Source organism: Artemia franciscana, chromosome 4 (assembly GCF_032884065.1).
Source record: "Artemia franciscana chromosome 4, ASM3288406v1, whole genome shotgun sequence".
NCBI classification, from domain to species: domain Eukaryota; kingdom Metazoa; phylum Arthropoda; class Branchiopoda; order Anostraca; family Artemiidae; genus Artemia; species Artemia franciscana.
The window spans coordinates 20028845-20044603 of NC_088866.1; the positions used below are offsets into that span (position 1 = coordinate 20028845).

Here is a 15759-nt window from a genome sequence, read left to right on the forward strand (position 1 = left end):
AAAACGTTCGTAAAAAAATTAAAAGTTCTAGTTGCCTTTTTAAATAACCAAGAAATTGGAGGTTAACTAGGCCTACTCCCCCGCTTCTTTTTTCTCCAAATCGTCCGATCAAAACTATGAGAAAGCCATTTAGCCATAAAAATAAATTTATATTCAAATTTCGTTTTAATTATCCATGTGCGGAAAGCCAAAATTAAAACATGCATTATTTCAAAAACGTTCAGAAATTAAATAAAAAAAAACAAGTTTTTTTTTTACTGAATGTAAGGAGCGAGATTAAAACTTAAAACGAACAGAAATTACTCCGTATATTAAAGGGGCTCTTCCTTCCTCAACGCCCCGCTCTTTGCGCTAATTTTTTTTTTACTGTTCTAAAAAGTAGAGTTGAGAGAAGGAGTCAAACTTATTTGTTTCCGATTGTTGTACAAACCGGTATTTGTTTCCGATTTTTCTTCATTACAGTTTCAGCATCAACTCAACTTTTAATCACAGTGAGTTTTATGTACCCAATTTATTTCTGTGCTTAGTTTAATGTAAACCATAGCCAAAAGTCCGGTCTCACATAGATATGAGTCAGTAAAGAGGAGGAGGACTTTCATAGATTCATCAAACAGGCAAGGATAGTTATCAGCAACTGAAAGATGGAATTTCGACCACTGTTTACGATTGCAACTATTTTCAGCGAAGTCTTTCAGCGATCTTCCGGTAAATCATAAAAATTACTAAATATATCCAGTCTCCTATAATTATATGCAATGCTTACTGTAAAAAAACGTATATTCCCTCTGACTACCGGAAATCTGTTGACTAAATTGTTGGTGAATATGCTTGCCTCAGGCTTCAGCTGTCCGTTGCATTACGTAAACGCCAGATTAGTTACAGACTTGTTCCTCGAATTTTTGGAACATGACCTGGCTCAGAAACTTGATGAATAATTTTTTTTTGTTTTGAATTTTCCTCTAAGCTAGCTTGCCTTTTGGGACGACTTTTTTTTTATATGTTAGGAACAGCTTTAACCGGATACTAATGTGAAGTTTCTGGAGGAGACACTATTTTTGTATCCTTGCCATAGCCGTTATTAAAATACACAATAACCTGTTTTGGTTTCTTCTTTTTCTTCTAGTTTTCAGAAGGTTTTTGATTTACTTTTAGCACCAATTTCATACAACCTAGTCCAATAACTTTTTTATCCCGTCTTCTTGTTTGATGTTTGATCATAGGAAATAGATTTTGCAGGGTTGTAGAGCGTAAATGCTTCCTCGGTGACCTAGGATTGTGCTTGCTACTAATCGCTGTCTCAGTTTTTGATTTAGGAAGTCTACCCACTTTACTTTGTTTGGGATGGGTTTGAGGCTTCTGTTTCTCTTCACATTTGGTATGCTTTAAAGAGCTTAACTCCAACTTTGTTTCAGCATCATTTGGCTTGGACTCCTGCACAAGACTCGTCATATTTTTGGTATGAGAAAAGCTTCGGGTGAAAACTTGTTGCTCCACATTCTTGTGGTTTTCTGACTGGGATCTGCTGAGCTTCTTGGGATTCTCTGTATTTGATTTCAGCTGTATATCACTGGCAACAGTGGTCTTGCTTTTTAAATCACACTGACTATCTAAACTACCTTGCTTCTTCAAAGTCTGAACTGGAACTGTTTCATTTTCAAGCCAAACTGTCACTTTATCTTTCATATGCATTTAGCAGTTTCACTTTTCCATTTACTATGCAGACATTTACAGAGCAGAGTGCGCTTTCCATGAATGGAAGTTTTTCAATGATGGCCCCATTTACGTTCCCCACAAACTCTAAGCGGGGAGTTCCTCATTTGTTACTCAGGAGCGTCTTTGATACTTGGTACTTGATGCTATAGCATGGGTGAGCAGTAGAACCACAGAGCGTACACTTCATAACACCAGAATAGGGATTGTCCCTTGAATTGCTGTGATCAGCGGTGTACCAAGAAAAACAGGCAGAGTTCTTACAAATTTTCGCGGAATGTCCATATTGCTGACAGCTATAACAGCGCATAGGAAGGAACTTGTATTCCTCAATTTGGTGCCTTTCGAAACCAAAAAAATAGGGTTCATACAGGCTCTCTGTAAATCAGCTTTCTGTTCAAACGGTAGTTTGTATGAACGAGTCTGACGTATCTTCTCAGCTTTCACACAGCTCTGAATCATCGCACATAAGTCCAAGTCGTTGAGTGTTGAGCTGTGATACTAAGTCTCCATCAGACCTTTACACCAATGACCACATGATGCTCACCAGATAGGGGAGTTGCTCGAATTTTTCACAACAACAGTAATAATTATTACTACTACCTATCCTATGTAACCTATCCTAATATTACTATCTGTCTAATTACTATCTAATTACTATCTATATTACTATCTAACTTAGCCCAACTAAACCTAGCCTGACCTATCCAGTTTTTTACATTCATAAAGATATTTGTTATTTTCAAAAATATGTTTTGGCTCTGCAATTGTATTGGCTCTGCAGTATTGGCGTGCTCTGCAATTGGCATTATGTTCATATTTAATATGAGCAAGGTATCGGAGGCCTTTTCTCTTGCAGAAAGAAATTCTGGGTCTTTTGTATATTCTGTTTCTATACATTTTTCAAGTTTTATAGCAGCTTCCTTCAGGTTTTGAAAAAGCTTAGATTTTTTCAAGTTTTCGAATTGTGTTTTTGTTAGGAATTCTGGATAACTTCGTAAGTTCTTAATAATGGCTCCTTGGTGGAGCCCCAGAAGACCAATTCCATGAAAGGCCGCCTCTAAAACGACTGCTGGTGGCCTACAGTCAATTATCCTCATAATTTTTTCCATCGTCCCTTCAATAAACATTTTTTCTTTGTCAGAGTACCATTTGTCCCATTCTAGACCAATATATTCAATTACTTCATTGACAATGCGTAGTGCAAACAACTGGTCTTCCCATGGTTCTTCAGGGGTCAGTAGATCATTAACCGGGCCTTTTATCAGCTCAAGAAAATACCATCTAAAAGTGTATTTGTTTATAATGAGGATTTCATGGAGAATATAATAAATCTTGTTCAGAAGCTGACCATGATTAGCTTCATCGTCCTTCCTTTTTGACTTTTCTTCCTTATTTTTGTCATGAATTTCAAAGATTTTCCTCAAGATTTGATCAATTTTAATTATTACATCACAGTCGAATATTTTAGCACCGAAGGTTTTCATACAGACAACCAATAAATCGAGCTTTTCCAACAAAATCTCCTTATTTGGCTCATCGACTATATTTTCCACTATAGAAAAGAAAATTGTTTTCTTATATTTTCGATCTTTATATTTGGCATACTCACATACTACGCGACAGCTTTGTACTGCAGCTCTTCTGATGTTAACTTCAACAAAATTAATATTTTTTAATATTATTTCGCAAGCTTTGTCAGCGTCAGAAGAATCTTCTTTGACTCCCGCAACAAAAGTTGCCAGTATTTTCAAATCAATAGCTTTCCTTTTGATGTCTTCTGTTATTTTTATTTCCATATTGTTCTCAGCAGCATCTCGATCTTCGAAATGTAAATCAGGTTCCATATTAGCTGCTTGAATGACAAGTGGTATAGCCATTTGTAGGTAAGGTTCTAACTGTGGTCCAAGGATTTCACATATTCTAGCCCAAGCTAAAATCAAGGACCCTAGTTGAGGGCCGTCATAAGCCATTTTGCCAGCATTGGTATGAGACTTGTGAAGCAGACCCGTGGCTTCTTTGACGCCAGTTGCAAACCCTTCACAGCCAACATCTAATCCTACACCCTTGTTGGCTGTTTTGAGATCATTTTTATTCTTAAGAATTCTATCTGGGTTTCTATCCACATTCTTTGGCCTTACATCCTTTTTGGATTCTCCATATTTTTTAATTGCCCACGTGGTTACTATTCCAGCGCAGGGAATCGTAATGGCCATAAATTTAAGCATCGTTAACACTCTTTTTAAATAACTGATAAAAAGGCCTGAAGATCTCCGTATATATTGTGAAAATGACGTCATTGCTGATGGACGGCTATAATACTAATAACAATACTGACGTCATACTAATCTGCACTGATAATGTATTTATAGAACCTGAAATGGGTCAAAATGTGAAAAATGACGTCATGTTAACTCATGAAGACAACAGCAGAAATAAGACTAATATACTTGAGAAATATTTCGTCAGTTCTTAAATATGTCTTTTTTAAGGAAAGTAATTTACAAAATGACAAAATCATAAAAGAGCTTCAAACTTATTAAATTGTGAGGTTAAAACAGATAAATTGAGAGTAAAAGATATAAGTCAGGATATAATAACATTACCGTGTCTATGTAATAACATTACCATGTCTATGGTGGATGTTAGTTATAACAACTTATAGTTTTAGCATAGTAGCATGACCCATTAAAAATATCGGAAAAATACATTAAAAATTTAATTATTAATTAATACAAAATAAAATAAAACAACCAATAAAAAAAAATGAGAGAATTCCTCAGCATTTAATCTATGAATAAACACTGAAGGATAGTATTAACTTCTTAAAATACATCAAAGAATATACGTTTAGACAAAGGCTGACGATTTTATTGCGTTAATTATATAACACGCAATTGCGTTTAATATATAGAACCTCATAATTTTGAACGTTTGGCATATAAAATGTTTAAAGTTATACTATGTTTTCTGTAACTTGCAACCAGATATTCTCCAATTCGTGTGAAAATTGGTCAATATAAAAACACTTGTCATATCTTAACATTGGACAATCTCTGTTGCTAGGTTAGAAAAAAAAAACAAGGCTGAAACACCTGAAGAACACCAATTACAAAAAATAAAAATTTAACAAACAACCACAAATTATTAACTGAGAAAGATTAAGACTGAAATGACCGGAGAAAACAACTATTATAACAAATAATTATAGAACAACAGTAATTATTAACTGAAAAAGAATCGTTAAAAAAAACTGTAAAAATCAAATAGTTCGTGGTAACGAACTGTAGTAAAGAGCAACCTGGCTCAATAGTAACCGAAACTCTTAAAAACGGATTTTTTTTTATAAAAATAGTTACATCAAAAGAATTGCATTGTAATGCTGATTTTAAATATATAAGTTTAGACTTATCCATCAAAAGTCACGAGCCTGAGAAAATTTGCCTTATTTTAGAAAATAGGGAGAAACACCTTTTAAAAGTCATAGAATCTTAACGAAAATCACACCATCAGATTCAGCATATGAGAGAACCTTTTAGCAGAAGTTTCGAGCTCCTATCTACAAAAATGTGGAATTTTGCATTTTTTGCCACAAGACAGATAACGGACGCGTGTTTATTTATTTTTTTATTTTTTTTTTTCATTGGTAAACTTATCGATCCAGTGGTCCTAGAATGTCGTGTGAGGGCTCACTTGAACGGAAATGAAAAGTTCTAATGTTTTTAAGTGACCAAAAAACTGGAGGGCATCTAGGCCCCCTCCCACGCTCATTTTCCCCCCAAAGTCATAGGATCAAAATTCTGAGATAGCCATTTTATTCAGCATAGTCGAAAAACCTAATATTTATGTTTTTGGGGACGCCTTACTCCCCCATAGTCCCCGTGGGAGGGGCAGCAAGTTACAAACCTTGACCAGTGTTTGCACATAGTAATGGTTATTGGGAAGTGTACGAACGCTTTCAGGGGGATTTTTCAGTTGGGAGGAGGGGCTGAGGGGAGGGCGTTATACGAGGGGAACTTTCCATGGAGGAATTCGTCATGGGGGAAGGAAATTTTCATGAAAGGAGGAGCAGGATTTTTTAGCATTTTTAAAAAAATACAATGAAAAAATAAATATGAAAAAGTTTTTTTTTCAACTGAAAGTAAGGAGCAGCATTAAAACTTAAGCGAACCGAAATTATTACGCATATGAGGGATTCACCTCCTCCTAATACCTCGCTCTTTACGCTAAAGTAATTATATTAATTTGAACTATTTATTTTACGGCCTTAGTGATTCAGGGGTCATTATTTAGGAATTGGGACAAAATTTAAACTTCAGTGTAAAGAGTCAGGTATTGACAAGGGGGTGAATTCCCTCATATACGTAATAAAAACATACAAATATAGAAGTTCGTCACAAAAGTTAATTCGTGAGTTACGTAAATTTTTACTCATAAAAACGTTCGTAAAAAAATTAAAACTTCTAGTTGCCTTTTTAAATAACCAAGAAATTGGAGGGTAATTAGGCCTACTCCTCCGCTTCATTTCTCTCCAAATCGTCCGATCAAAACTTTGAGAAAGCGATTTAGCCATAAAAATAAATTTATATGCAAATTTCGTTTTAATTATTCATGTGCGGAAAGCCAAAATCAAAACATGCATTATTTCAAAAACGTTCAGAAATTAAATAAAAAAAAAAACAATTTTTTTTTTTACTGAAAGTAAGGAGCGGGATTAAAACTTAAAACGAACAGAAATTACTCCGTATATTAAAGGGGCTCTTCCCTCCTCAACGCCCTGCTCTTTGCGCTAATTTTTTTTACTGTTCTAAAAAGTAGAGTGGAGAGAAGGAGTCAAACTTATTTGTTTCCGATTTTTGTACAAACCGATATTTGTTTCCGATTTTTCTTCATTACAGTTTCAGCATCAATTCAACTTTTAATCACAGTGAGTTTTATGTACCCAATTTATTTCTGTGCTTAGTTTAATGTAAACCATAGCCAAAAGTCCGGTCTCACATAGATATAAGTCAGTAAAGAGGAGGAGGACTTTCATAGATTCATCAAACAGGCAAGGATAGTTATCAGCAACTGAAAGACGGAATTTCGACAACTGTTTACGATTGCAACTATTTTCAGCGAAGTCTTTCAGCGATCTTCCGGTAAATCATAAAAAGTACTAAATATATCCAGTCTCTTATAATTATATGCAATGCTTACTGTCAGACATGTGTAAAAAAACGGATATTCCCTCTGACTACCGGAAATCTGCTGACTAAATTGTTGGTGAATATGCTTGCCTCAGGCTTCAGTTGTCCGTTGCATTAAGCAAACGCCAGATTAGTTACAGACTTATTCCAATTAAATAGGTAAGGTGCTACTACCTAGAATTTAAGAGTTGCAAGATATCCAAAGTGTTTAAAGCAAATACTAAGATATTAAATAACAATTGTTGTTCAATAAACAAATCAAGCACGCACACGGAAATTTTTATGGCGTTGAAGAGCGCAATAGTAAATACAAGATTGATTTGATAATTTGAATAAGAAGTGCGTTCGAATTAGGGAAATGATAGATTTTGAAGGTGGTCCTGGAACCAAAGTACCCCCCCCCCCCTTTCGTACCTCCCTGATGCTAAAACTACCTTTGAGCGTAATGCTTTATTTATATACTTTTTCCGAGGCTCGATGTTTAAAGTAATATTTTGTTTCACAGTGCAGATTGCCTAAAACGAGACTGGGAAAAAATATTGATTGAATCTTTTAATATTAAGCTATTATAAATTGGGCTTAAGGAAATATTTCCTGTGTCTCTATTTATAGCAAAATTTCTGTTTATATATTTTTTTATCTCAATGACCTCTCTAAAAGATTGCGGTAAGCCATTTAGAGTGGATATTAAAGTCGCCTCTTCAAAAAGAAGTAAATGATCAGGGTTTTCGAAAATATGGAGGGCCAAAGCAGAATCAAAGTTGTCATTTTCATTTTCAAACTTCAGGGACTTATCTTGAATGAAAACAGTCGCATTGGTCATGAAGTCATTCATTTGTTGATTCTATCTACCAGTAACTGAATTTGATTATTCAAGAATAAGAAGGAGGGGGGATATAGTCAAAGTGCATACTAATGTGAGTTAACATTTCAGGCAAAGCGTTGGTTTCCAAGAGACTCTTGCTAGAATCCAGAAACTGGTTACGGTTAGCAAGATCAGAGGCCAGTTTGGTTTTTCAGATAGTGACTGCATGGGAAAGGTAATGTAGATATAGGTATATAGATATATGTGTATATTTCTGACTCTGGTACTTCACCATTACTTACATTATATTATTTGTAAATTATATGTCTAATAATTTATAAATTCTTTGTCTATTCTTTCCTTTTGTGACAATAATGTCATCTTTTTCGTCAATATTTCATGAAATTTATTCTTTCCTTTTATGACAATAATGTCATACAATTCAAATAGCTAAAGCAAAGGCATGGAATAAGCGATAGCGAGAATCGCATTGAGTATTTGGCATCCTACGACTTAATAATAAGACGATTATTATGCTAATAAGTGATTTGAAATTTTAGAGGGTGTATGCAATGCAGCATGCCTGTATACTACTGAATTATGTAACAACATAATTAAGGCGAAAATATAATTACTGGGAATAACTGGAAAAGAAGTTTTATTGATATCTATGGCGTCATGCGAAATTACTCACGATGATGACTGATTCTGAAAAGCTAAAGCTTAAGGCATGGACAAAATGTCTGTGGCAATGATGAACGAAAGTAAAGCACAGCGAGAACAGTAGTGAAAAGACATGTCACAACAACATCACAGGGATGGCAACATCCACTCTTATCCTGAGTGGAAATTCCTTTCTTGTCATAAATTGGCGTAAAAGTGTGAGCTTTTTGAACGGTTATTTTTTAACGATCTCCTGTAAGGACCGCAGTGGGGACATCTCCTGAACTAATCTATTAGTAGCCTTTACTCGTCTAGGCGAATTACTATAACTATTTCTAGATATAGGGTGCTTAAAAATGCCCGAAATTTGTTAAGGTAACCAGTCTACTTTTAACCTTTGGAAACTAATTAAGCCTCAGAAGATTTATCCACTTTATTAGAAATTAACAGAAGGGTTGAATTCAACCTTCAGCTCAGGAATGTCGGAAAAGAGAAGAGTGGTGAATACAAAACATACTGGATCTTGACATAACAGCATAATTTGAAAGGAAGCTTGGCTTGTGACTATTGTGAAGTAAAAATATGTAAAATGAATTGGATTAAATGAACTTTTGTTCTTAATTCCAGAAAATAAGAACAAAAAGCAATTTCTACAACCTTTGCAAAGGTAATCTAGGTGAGCAACAGAAATTACCAACACTAATAGACCGAAGTGATGTGGTCCGTAGTACTAGGTTAGATAAGGTGAATGCTCTTGTAGAATTTTCTGCAAGCCCTTTCACTGTTGACGATGGCTATTTACCTGAACTCCAAGACTCACACCCAGGAAGCGAGCTCCACAGTATTGGCTTCACGCCAGGAAGTGTTCTAAGAGCAATGAAGGGCATGAAAGTGTCAAAAGCGCTCAATCCTGATGGCATCCCGTCCTTTATCCTTAAAGAACTGAGAGACGAGCTATGTGAACCTCTGGCAATACTTTTCCAAATCTCATTTGAGCAATGCAAGTTTCCTTCTTCCTGGAAGCTATCCCATGTAACACCTATTTTCAAAGGAAAAGGGAAACGGAGTGACCCGGAGAATTATCGCCCGATCAGCCTCACTTCACCATTCCTGAAAATCATGGAAAGGCTCATAGTCGAAAAGTTAAACTCGCACCTCGAATGGGTGATAACCTAGTGCGGAATGCAGTACTGAATTTTATCTCAAGAGCTATGATAGCAGGTGTGAAAACAAATGTTTTTACTAGGCTAGGACTCGAGTTTTTCAGCCGTGAAGCGATTTTAGAAGCAAAAGAGATTATCTAACGCAAGTCGGAATTAGGGGAACGTGTAATAAAACACGTAAAGGACGAGGATAACTTGATGGACAATGCGAAGATGTTCGCTCGCTGTGCCAAAGAAAAGAGACAGCTTCCTGAGTTTGTTATTTTTGAGCCCCAAGAAGTTCCGGCCTGCAATGAAGAGATCGCTGCTTGTGTAGTGTCCACTGTCAACGAGATGAATCGCTAGTTCAATGGCCTTCTTGACCGTTTGAACCAGAAACCATTACCGTGGCCTAAAGGCAACCCTGTTGCTGCTCAAGCTAATGAGTCTACTCCTTCTCCTCCGTCTTACTCAGTAGTCTTGAAAAAGCCTCCTCCTACCGTTGTTACCGCAGAAGAAAGGAAAAACTTCCTGTCGAATAATTGTGGTGATGCTTTGAATGATGACGATTTTGAACTCCGCCGAGGGAAGTACGAATGGCGCCTCGTAACTAAGAACAAATCTAAAGCAGCAGTACAAGCAACATCTATTAACAAAAATCGCCTGAAACACTCGCAAGCGTTAAAACTCCCACTTTCATCGGTATGATCAAGTTTGTCCCAGCTCATATTAATGGTGACGCGCTTAAGAGAATTATACCGAATTGTGAAAAAGCTGATCAATGTGGCAAAACCAGATTTTTCAAATTATTCTTCTCATCCCACCATTATCTGATCCACGCCATGAAAAACCCTCGTAAAATTGACTTGGAGCGGCACCCCATCGAGGAAATTATCTTTCTCCCAAAGCGCTGTTTTAACTGCCTGAATTTTGGTCATATCTCTGCTACCTGCTCTAGCCAGCAAATTTGCTCTCGATGCGGAGATGGAGGTCATGGCTCTAGCCCCGACCAGTTCTGTGAAAACCCTATAGCTTGGGCCCTCTGCAAATCAAAACGCCACATTTACCGTTCCTTCAATTGCCCCACAATAATAAAAATCGTCAATGAGCTGAAGCGGCCCAATGTCTAATAGCCCAGCTTGTGTCAAAATTACGTCATGGAACATGAACGGAGGAGTCCCCAACAAACTTGCGATAATTCAAAAATATTGTGGAGACTGTGACATTATGTTTATACAAAAACATATGTTCTCTCCTCACAATATTTCTCTTCTAAAGTTCTCGAACAAACTTACTTTTTATTTCGAGCCCGCAAAAATTCGGTCTTTTGGACGCCCCTCCGGTGACTTGGCAATTATTTGCCACCCGTATATTGAAAGTAAGGTGTTATTTACGCATGATCACTTCTTGGCTACATCTTCCGGCAGTATCGCATTCTTCAACGTATATCTTCCTACAAACTACCATGATGACAAATCGGAGTGAAAGTTTATGAACGCAGTTCGCGAACTAGCGAAGTGCCTGAAGTCTGTGACCCAGAGAGATTTGCATTGCCTAGTCCTGGGGGACTTCAACTGCAATCTGCTTGACAGCATGTGTGCCTGTAGTCAGCTTCTAAACGGCATCCAAAAGACAGTGATTACTCCTTCGTTCATAATTCTGGATCTGTTTCAAGCATTGACCATACGGCCTGCTCCAAGAATATTAACGGAAGTGTAACTGTTCTAAAAGACGCTGTCTTCGCTGATCACTTACCCCTACTGGAATCTCTAAGCATAAAACCAGCTCTGTGTCAACCCAAGAACGACAAGTGGAAAGTAGTAAGTGAATGGGATAAAGTTAATACTACTTTGTATCATCAGGTGCTGAACTCATTTCTTGTAAAGATACGAATCCCCTTCCATTTACTCCAAGTGAATTCGAATTTTGATCCCGCGGATGCGAGAGTACTCATCAATTTTTTTTGTGCCGAGATTACTCACTCGCTTCTCATAGCTGAAAAAAAGCAGTTCCTACTAGAAAGGTTAAAATGAAAACAGAAATTCACAAATTCTCGCAAAATCCGGCCCTAGTTAAGTGTTGCAACGATGCTAAGTTTTGGTTTAGAATCTGGCAAGATTGTGATAGGCCCAAATCTGGTCCTGTTAACTCTGTCCGTTTATTGACTAAACGAAAATTTGACAAGCAACTGAAAGCTCATCGTACCAAATTAAAAGAAGAGTACTCCTCCAGAATCGTAAGTGACCCAAAACTAATCTGGAAAGCCCGGCTGAGCGAACCGGTTGCCGAAAAACCCCGTGATTCGATTAGCGAAAAAGATTGGGAATCGTACTTTTCCAACGAATTCAGTGCCCCCAACCCAAACACGTCTAATCCCTTCGAGAACCGGCTAGAATCGGTATTATCCAGCCAGTGTGTCCCTGATTTTGTCGTTACTTACGGAAGTGTGCATGAAGCTATTTTAAAGCTAAAGAAGAAACATTCCCGTGGTGTAGACGAACTGTGCGCGCAAAAGCTGCTACACGGTACTACTATGCTTATTGAATATCTGACGCTGCTACTCCAGATTATTTTCACCACTGGTGTAGTGCCTGACTCTTTTTGTGTCGGTTTGCTCTCGCCCATCTTTAAAAAAGGGAAACCAACAGACCAATGCTCCTCGTACAGGCCAATCACTGTTGCTCCAGTGCTCTGTAAGGTTCTAGAGATCTTAGTCTCAAAAGAAATTCAATATTCGTGCCGAATGCCTGACCACCAGTTCGGTTTCTGACCGGGTCTGGGTTGTGCTCACGCTCTCTTCAGTCTTGCCGCTATTCTAGTAGATTCTCACGAATCTGGTGACCCTATAGTGATTGGTGCTTTTGATGTGAGTAGAGCGTTTGATTCGTCGATTCACGCTCAGGCCCTTTTAGCCACTTACCAGCAAGGTGTAAACCTCCGTGTCACTAGCGTACTGTACGATATGTATTGCCGTTTTTATTCCCGAGTTTGTACAATAACAGTGTTTTAAATGCCCAGGCATGTGTAAATGTTTCATGTATCTCCAGGAATATAAATGTGTCGCTACTTACATATGCGGACGATCTATTAAATCTAAGTCGGTCTATTAGGGGTCTGCAATCGAACTTCTCGATCCTGCGTGATGAATACCGAAAAATTGGCCTGGCTTTCAATACTTCTAAATCTGCTGTTCTTTTTTTCAACGATAGTCCTTCTCAGCCTGAACACCTCCTGCTAGGTAGCGAGTCAATTACCGTTTCATCTCAAGTCGTGTATCTGGGTTTACCCATAGGCTGTAATCTTAATGAAACTCGTCTACTGCTCGTCAAACACGTCGAGAAAAAAATCCGCACCGCGTATGGGTCTATCGTCGCCAGCAGACTCCTCTTATGCCGAAAGTATCTCGCGAATATGTATAACCCTGTCGCACTGCCGCATATTCTATATATCGCACCATTTTGGAATTTATTAACTGACACCCAAAAACGCAAGCTCCGGTCCCTTTATTTTAGGTTCTCGAAGTTTCTGCTGCGATGCCCGTTGTGGACGAGAAATACTTATATTTTTGATAAACACAGGCCCCATTATCGATTGATAAACACATTGCAGACCCCAGTATCGCAGTAAACCGGTTGATTTCTAATTTCCAGGCAAAATGGAACCACCCCTGGCTTAAACATTTCTACAGTTCTTGATTATGTATTTTTCCATGTTGTGTTTTAAATTTCTCTCCGTTTTTCTTCTCTTTTTTTCTTTTTTTTTCATTGTACTCCGTTTTGTTCCATGTGAAAAATACGGGTAATAAATATTTTACTTACTTACTTACTATCCTCATGGATAGATGCAACCAGCGGCGTCCTACAAGGTAAGTGTTTTCGGTTCTGTCTTGTTCGTCATGTACATAGACATTTGCATAAACGCCAGTTCCCAAACCTGCGAAAAGGACCTAGGTGTGATTCTGAGCTTGGACCTCAAACTAGAAAAGCATATCGGCCTGGTTGTGCGTAAAGCATCAAATACTCTCTGGCTACTCACTCACTCCCTACGACACCTTGACATTCACTCAAAGATCTCAGCATACACAAGCTACGTCAGGCCACAGCTTGAAAACGCCACTGTCATCTGGTCGCCATATCTCAAAAAGGATATTGATAGAATAGAACGAGTCCAAAAACGCTTTTTAAAAGGACTTGAAGGATTTAGAAACCTTCCGTATGACGAAGCTCTAAAGAAGGCTCACTCTCCATAAACTTGAGACAAGAAGAACGATCTTAGACTTAAAACCCTCTTCAAGATAGTTCTCGAGAATTTTGGGAACGTAAAAGACAAGCATGTTTAAATAACTCCCCAAAGTAACACAAGATCGCACAGTCTGCAATTGGAGCCTGTGAAGATGAAGATTGTAAGATCTAATTCTTACCATCATTCGTTCATAACCCGTGTCATCAGGATCTGGAATGAACTGTCATCCCCAGTCGAAAAGATGAAATCACTGGAAGCCTTCTCCAATAGCCTAGACATAAACATACCATATCTCGAGACTTTCAACGTAGGACGACTTAAATGGCAGCCGTGCCGCAGTCGATCCGCTCTTCGCCCTGCCATAACATTTTTCTTTTAATAAGTTGTCAGTTATGTGGAAATTTTGTATTGAGAGGCGTGAGGAATAAATTATTTATTTACTTGTTTATTTGTAAATCAATAAAAACTACTGAATTAAAAAATAAAACAAAAAGAGCGACGAGGAAGAAGATTGTGTGAAGGAACAAAAGTATGCCCTACATCTTTTGGTAGAAAGATGAAGAAAGATTTTGGTAATTTTTTTGGTATAAGAAATTATTTAGTTGAAAATGAAATTGATTAATACATATCTAAAGTACCAAGGACATCAAAATTAGAATAATTTTAGCCTCCTGGATCCATCTTAAGTCTATCCATACTAAGAATTTGTAATTTTCTTCTTTTTTTTTTGTTTTTTTTATGTTGCTTCAAAGTTACGAAGTTTTTTGGGTGGAACCCTATTTTATCAGTGTAGGCGCGTTGAACCATCAAGATAAGTAAACATAATTAACTAGTTAAATTTGATTATTCTTTTCATTCGTAAGATGCTGTTGATTCTCAAAGACAAACTTACGTTCGCAGGGAAGCTACACATTCTTAGGCTTCGGGGCCTTAAGTTTTTGGCTATTTTTACTAGTTTTTTAATTGCCGATCGCTACTACCATAAACTCGGTAAGTGTACAAGGAGTCTTTTTTCATTAAAACTGTTCTTGGTACTTTCAGGAAAGAACATCGGAAAATATTACATATTTAAATAACCTTTTATAATTTCTTTTCCAGTATTCGTTTCCTTTTAACCAAGCGGTGCCGTCTTTTTCGTCGGCATTCCCTCAAATTTTCAAAGGCAAAACGAACGTACCTTGTTTAATTCCTTGCGGAATTGATCAAGATCCGTATTTCCGGATGACACGTGACGTGGCTCCGCGGCTGAAATTTCTAAAACCTGCTCTGGTTCATTCAAAGTTTTTCCCAGCTTTGCAAGGTGCCAACAGTAAGATGTCTGCGAGTGATCCCAACTCGGCAATTTTTCTCACAGATACACACGAAGAAATTAAAGAAAAGGTACTTATTTTTTTATTTAAGGTACATCTTCATTAAGGATGCTATTAAAATCTGCAATTGATGTCACCGAAAGGTTGACAGTTCTGTAATATTGCTTTAATTATGCTGGTGTTTCTAAGAACAAATAACAAAAATTGGCCGATCATGTATATATATATATATATATATATATATATATATATATATATATATATATATATATATATATATATATATATATATATATATCGCATACATTTTCAGTATTTAATTAAAGCCTGTTCAGGATTTCTAGACCGTCTGTAGATTTTCTGCAGAATTTTTAATCAAATTAATAAAATTAATTCTTCAAAACTAGTCAAAGTAAGTTACCGCGATGTTAAAAAAATGATTGTTGCTGCCCAAGGTCGTTTCAGGAATTTCGGTTCGGGGGTGGTGGTGCTACGAAAAATAAATCTTAGAAAATGTATCAAATATAAGTTTGTATGTATTTTTATCGTGTTTTTACGAGTCGAGTAAAAACAATTTGAATAGGAGAGTAAAACCTGTACCCCCAACCTGGATAATGTATTGGTAATAAGTCTATTACTGTTAAAGTCGTCGCATTACCAAGCTGGATGAGGCAAAAACAGTTGCGACCACTCCTCCC

General features: G+C 37.1%; 3 protein-coding genes across 4 annotated transcripts in view; 2 read left to right on the plus strand and 1 right to left on the minus strand.

The window, feature by feature from the left end:
• The window catches only part of LOC136026115 (importin-5-like), a 145658-nt gene extending 141710 nt beyond the window's left edge, over window positions 1–3948 (minus strand). The window contains exon 1 of the mRNA XM_065702397.1: window positions 912–3948. Within this exon, the coding sequence (XP_065558469.1) occupies window positions 2361–3938 (1578 nt within the window). The 5' untranslated portion in view covers window positions 3939–3948 and the 3' untranslated portion in view covers window positions 912–2360. The remainder of the gene's footprint in view (window positions 1–911) is intronic.
• The window catches only part of LOC136026112 (tryptophan--tRNA ligase, cytoplasmic-like), a 287826-nt gene that overhangs the window by 192743 nt on the left and 79324 nt on the right, over window positions 1–15759 (plus strand). The gene's annotated exons all lie outside the window — the stretch shown is intronic.
• The window catches only part of LOC136026116 (tryptophan--tRNA ligase, cytoplasmic-like), a 50048-nt gene that overhangs the window by 25808 nt on the left and 8481 nt on the right, over window positions 1–15759 (plus strand). For both annotated transcript variants that reach the window (XM_065702399.1, XM_065702398.1), the window contains exons 5-6: window positions 7834–7939; window positions 14850–15131. In XM_065702399.1, coding sequence (XP_065558471.1) covers window positions 7834–7939; window positions 14850–15131 — 388 coding nt within the window. The remainder of the gene's footprint in view (window positions 1–7833; window positions 7940–14849; window positions 15132–15759) is intronic.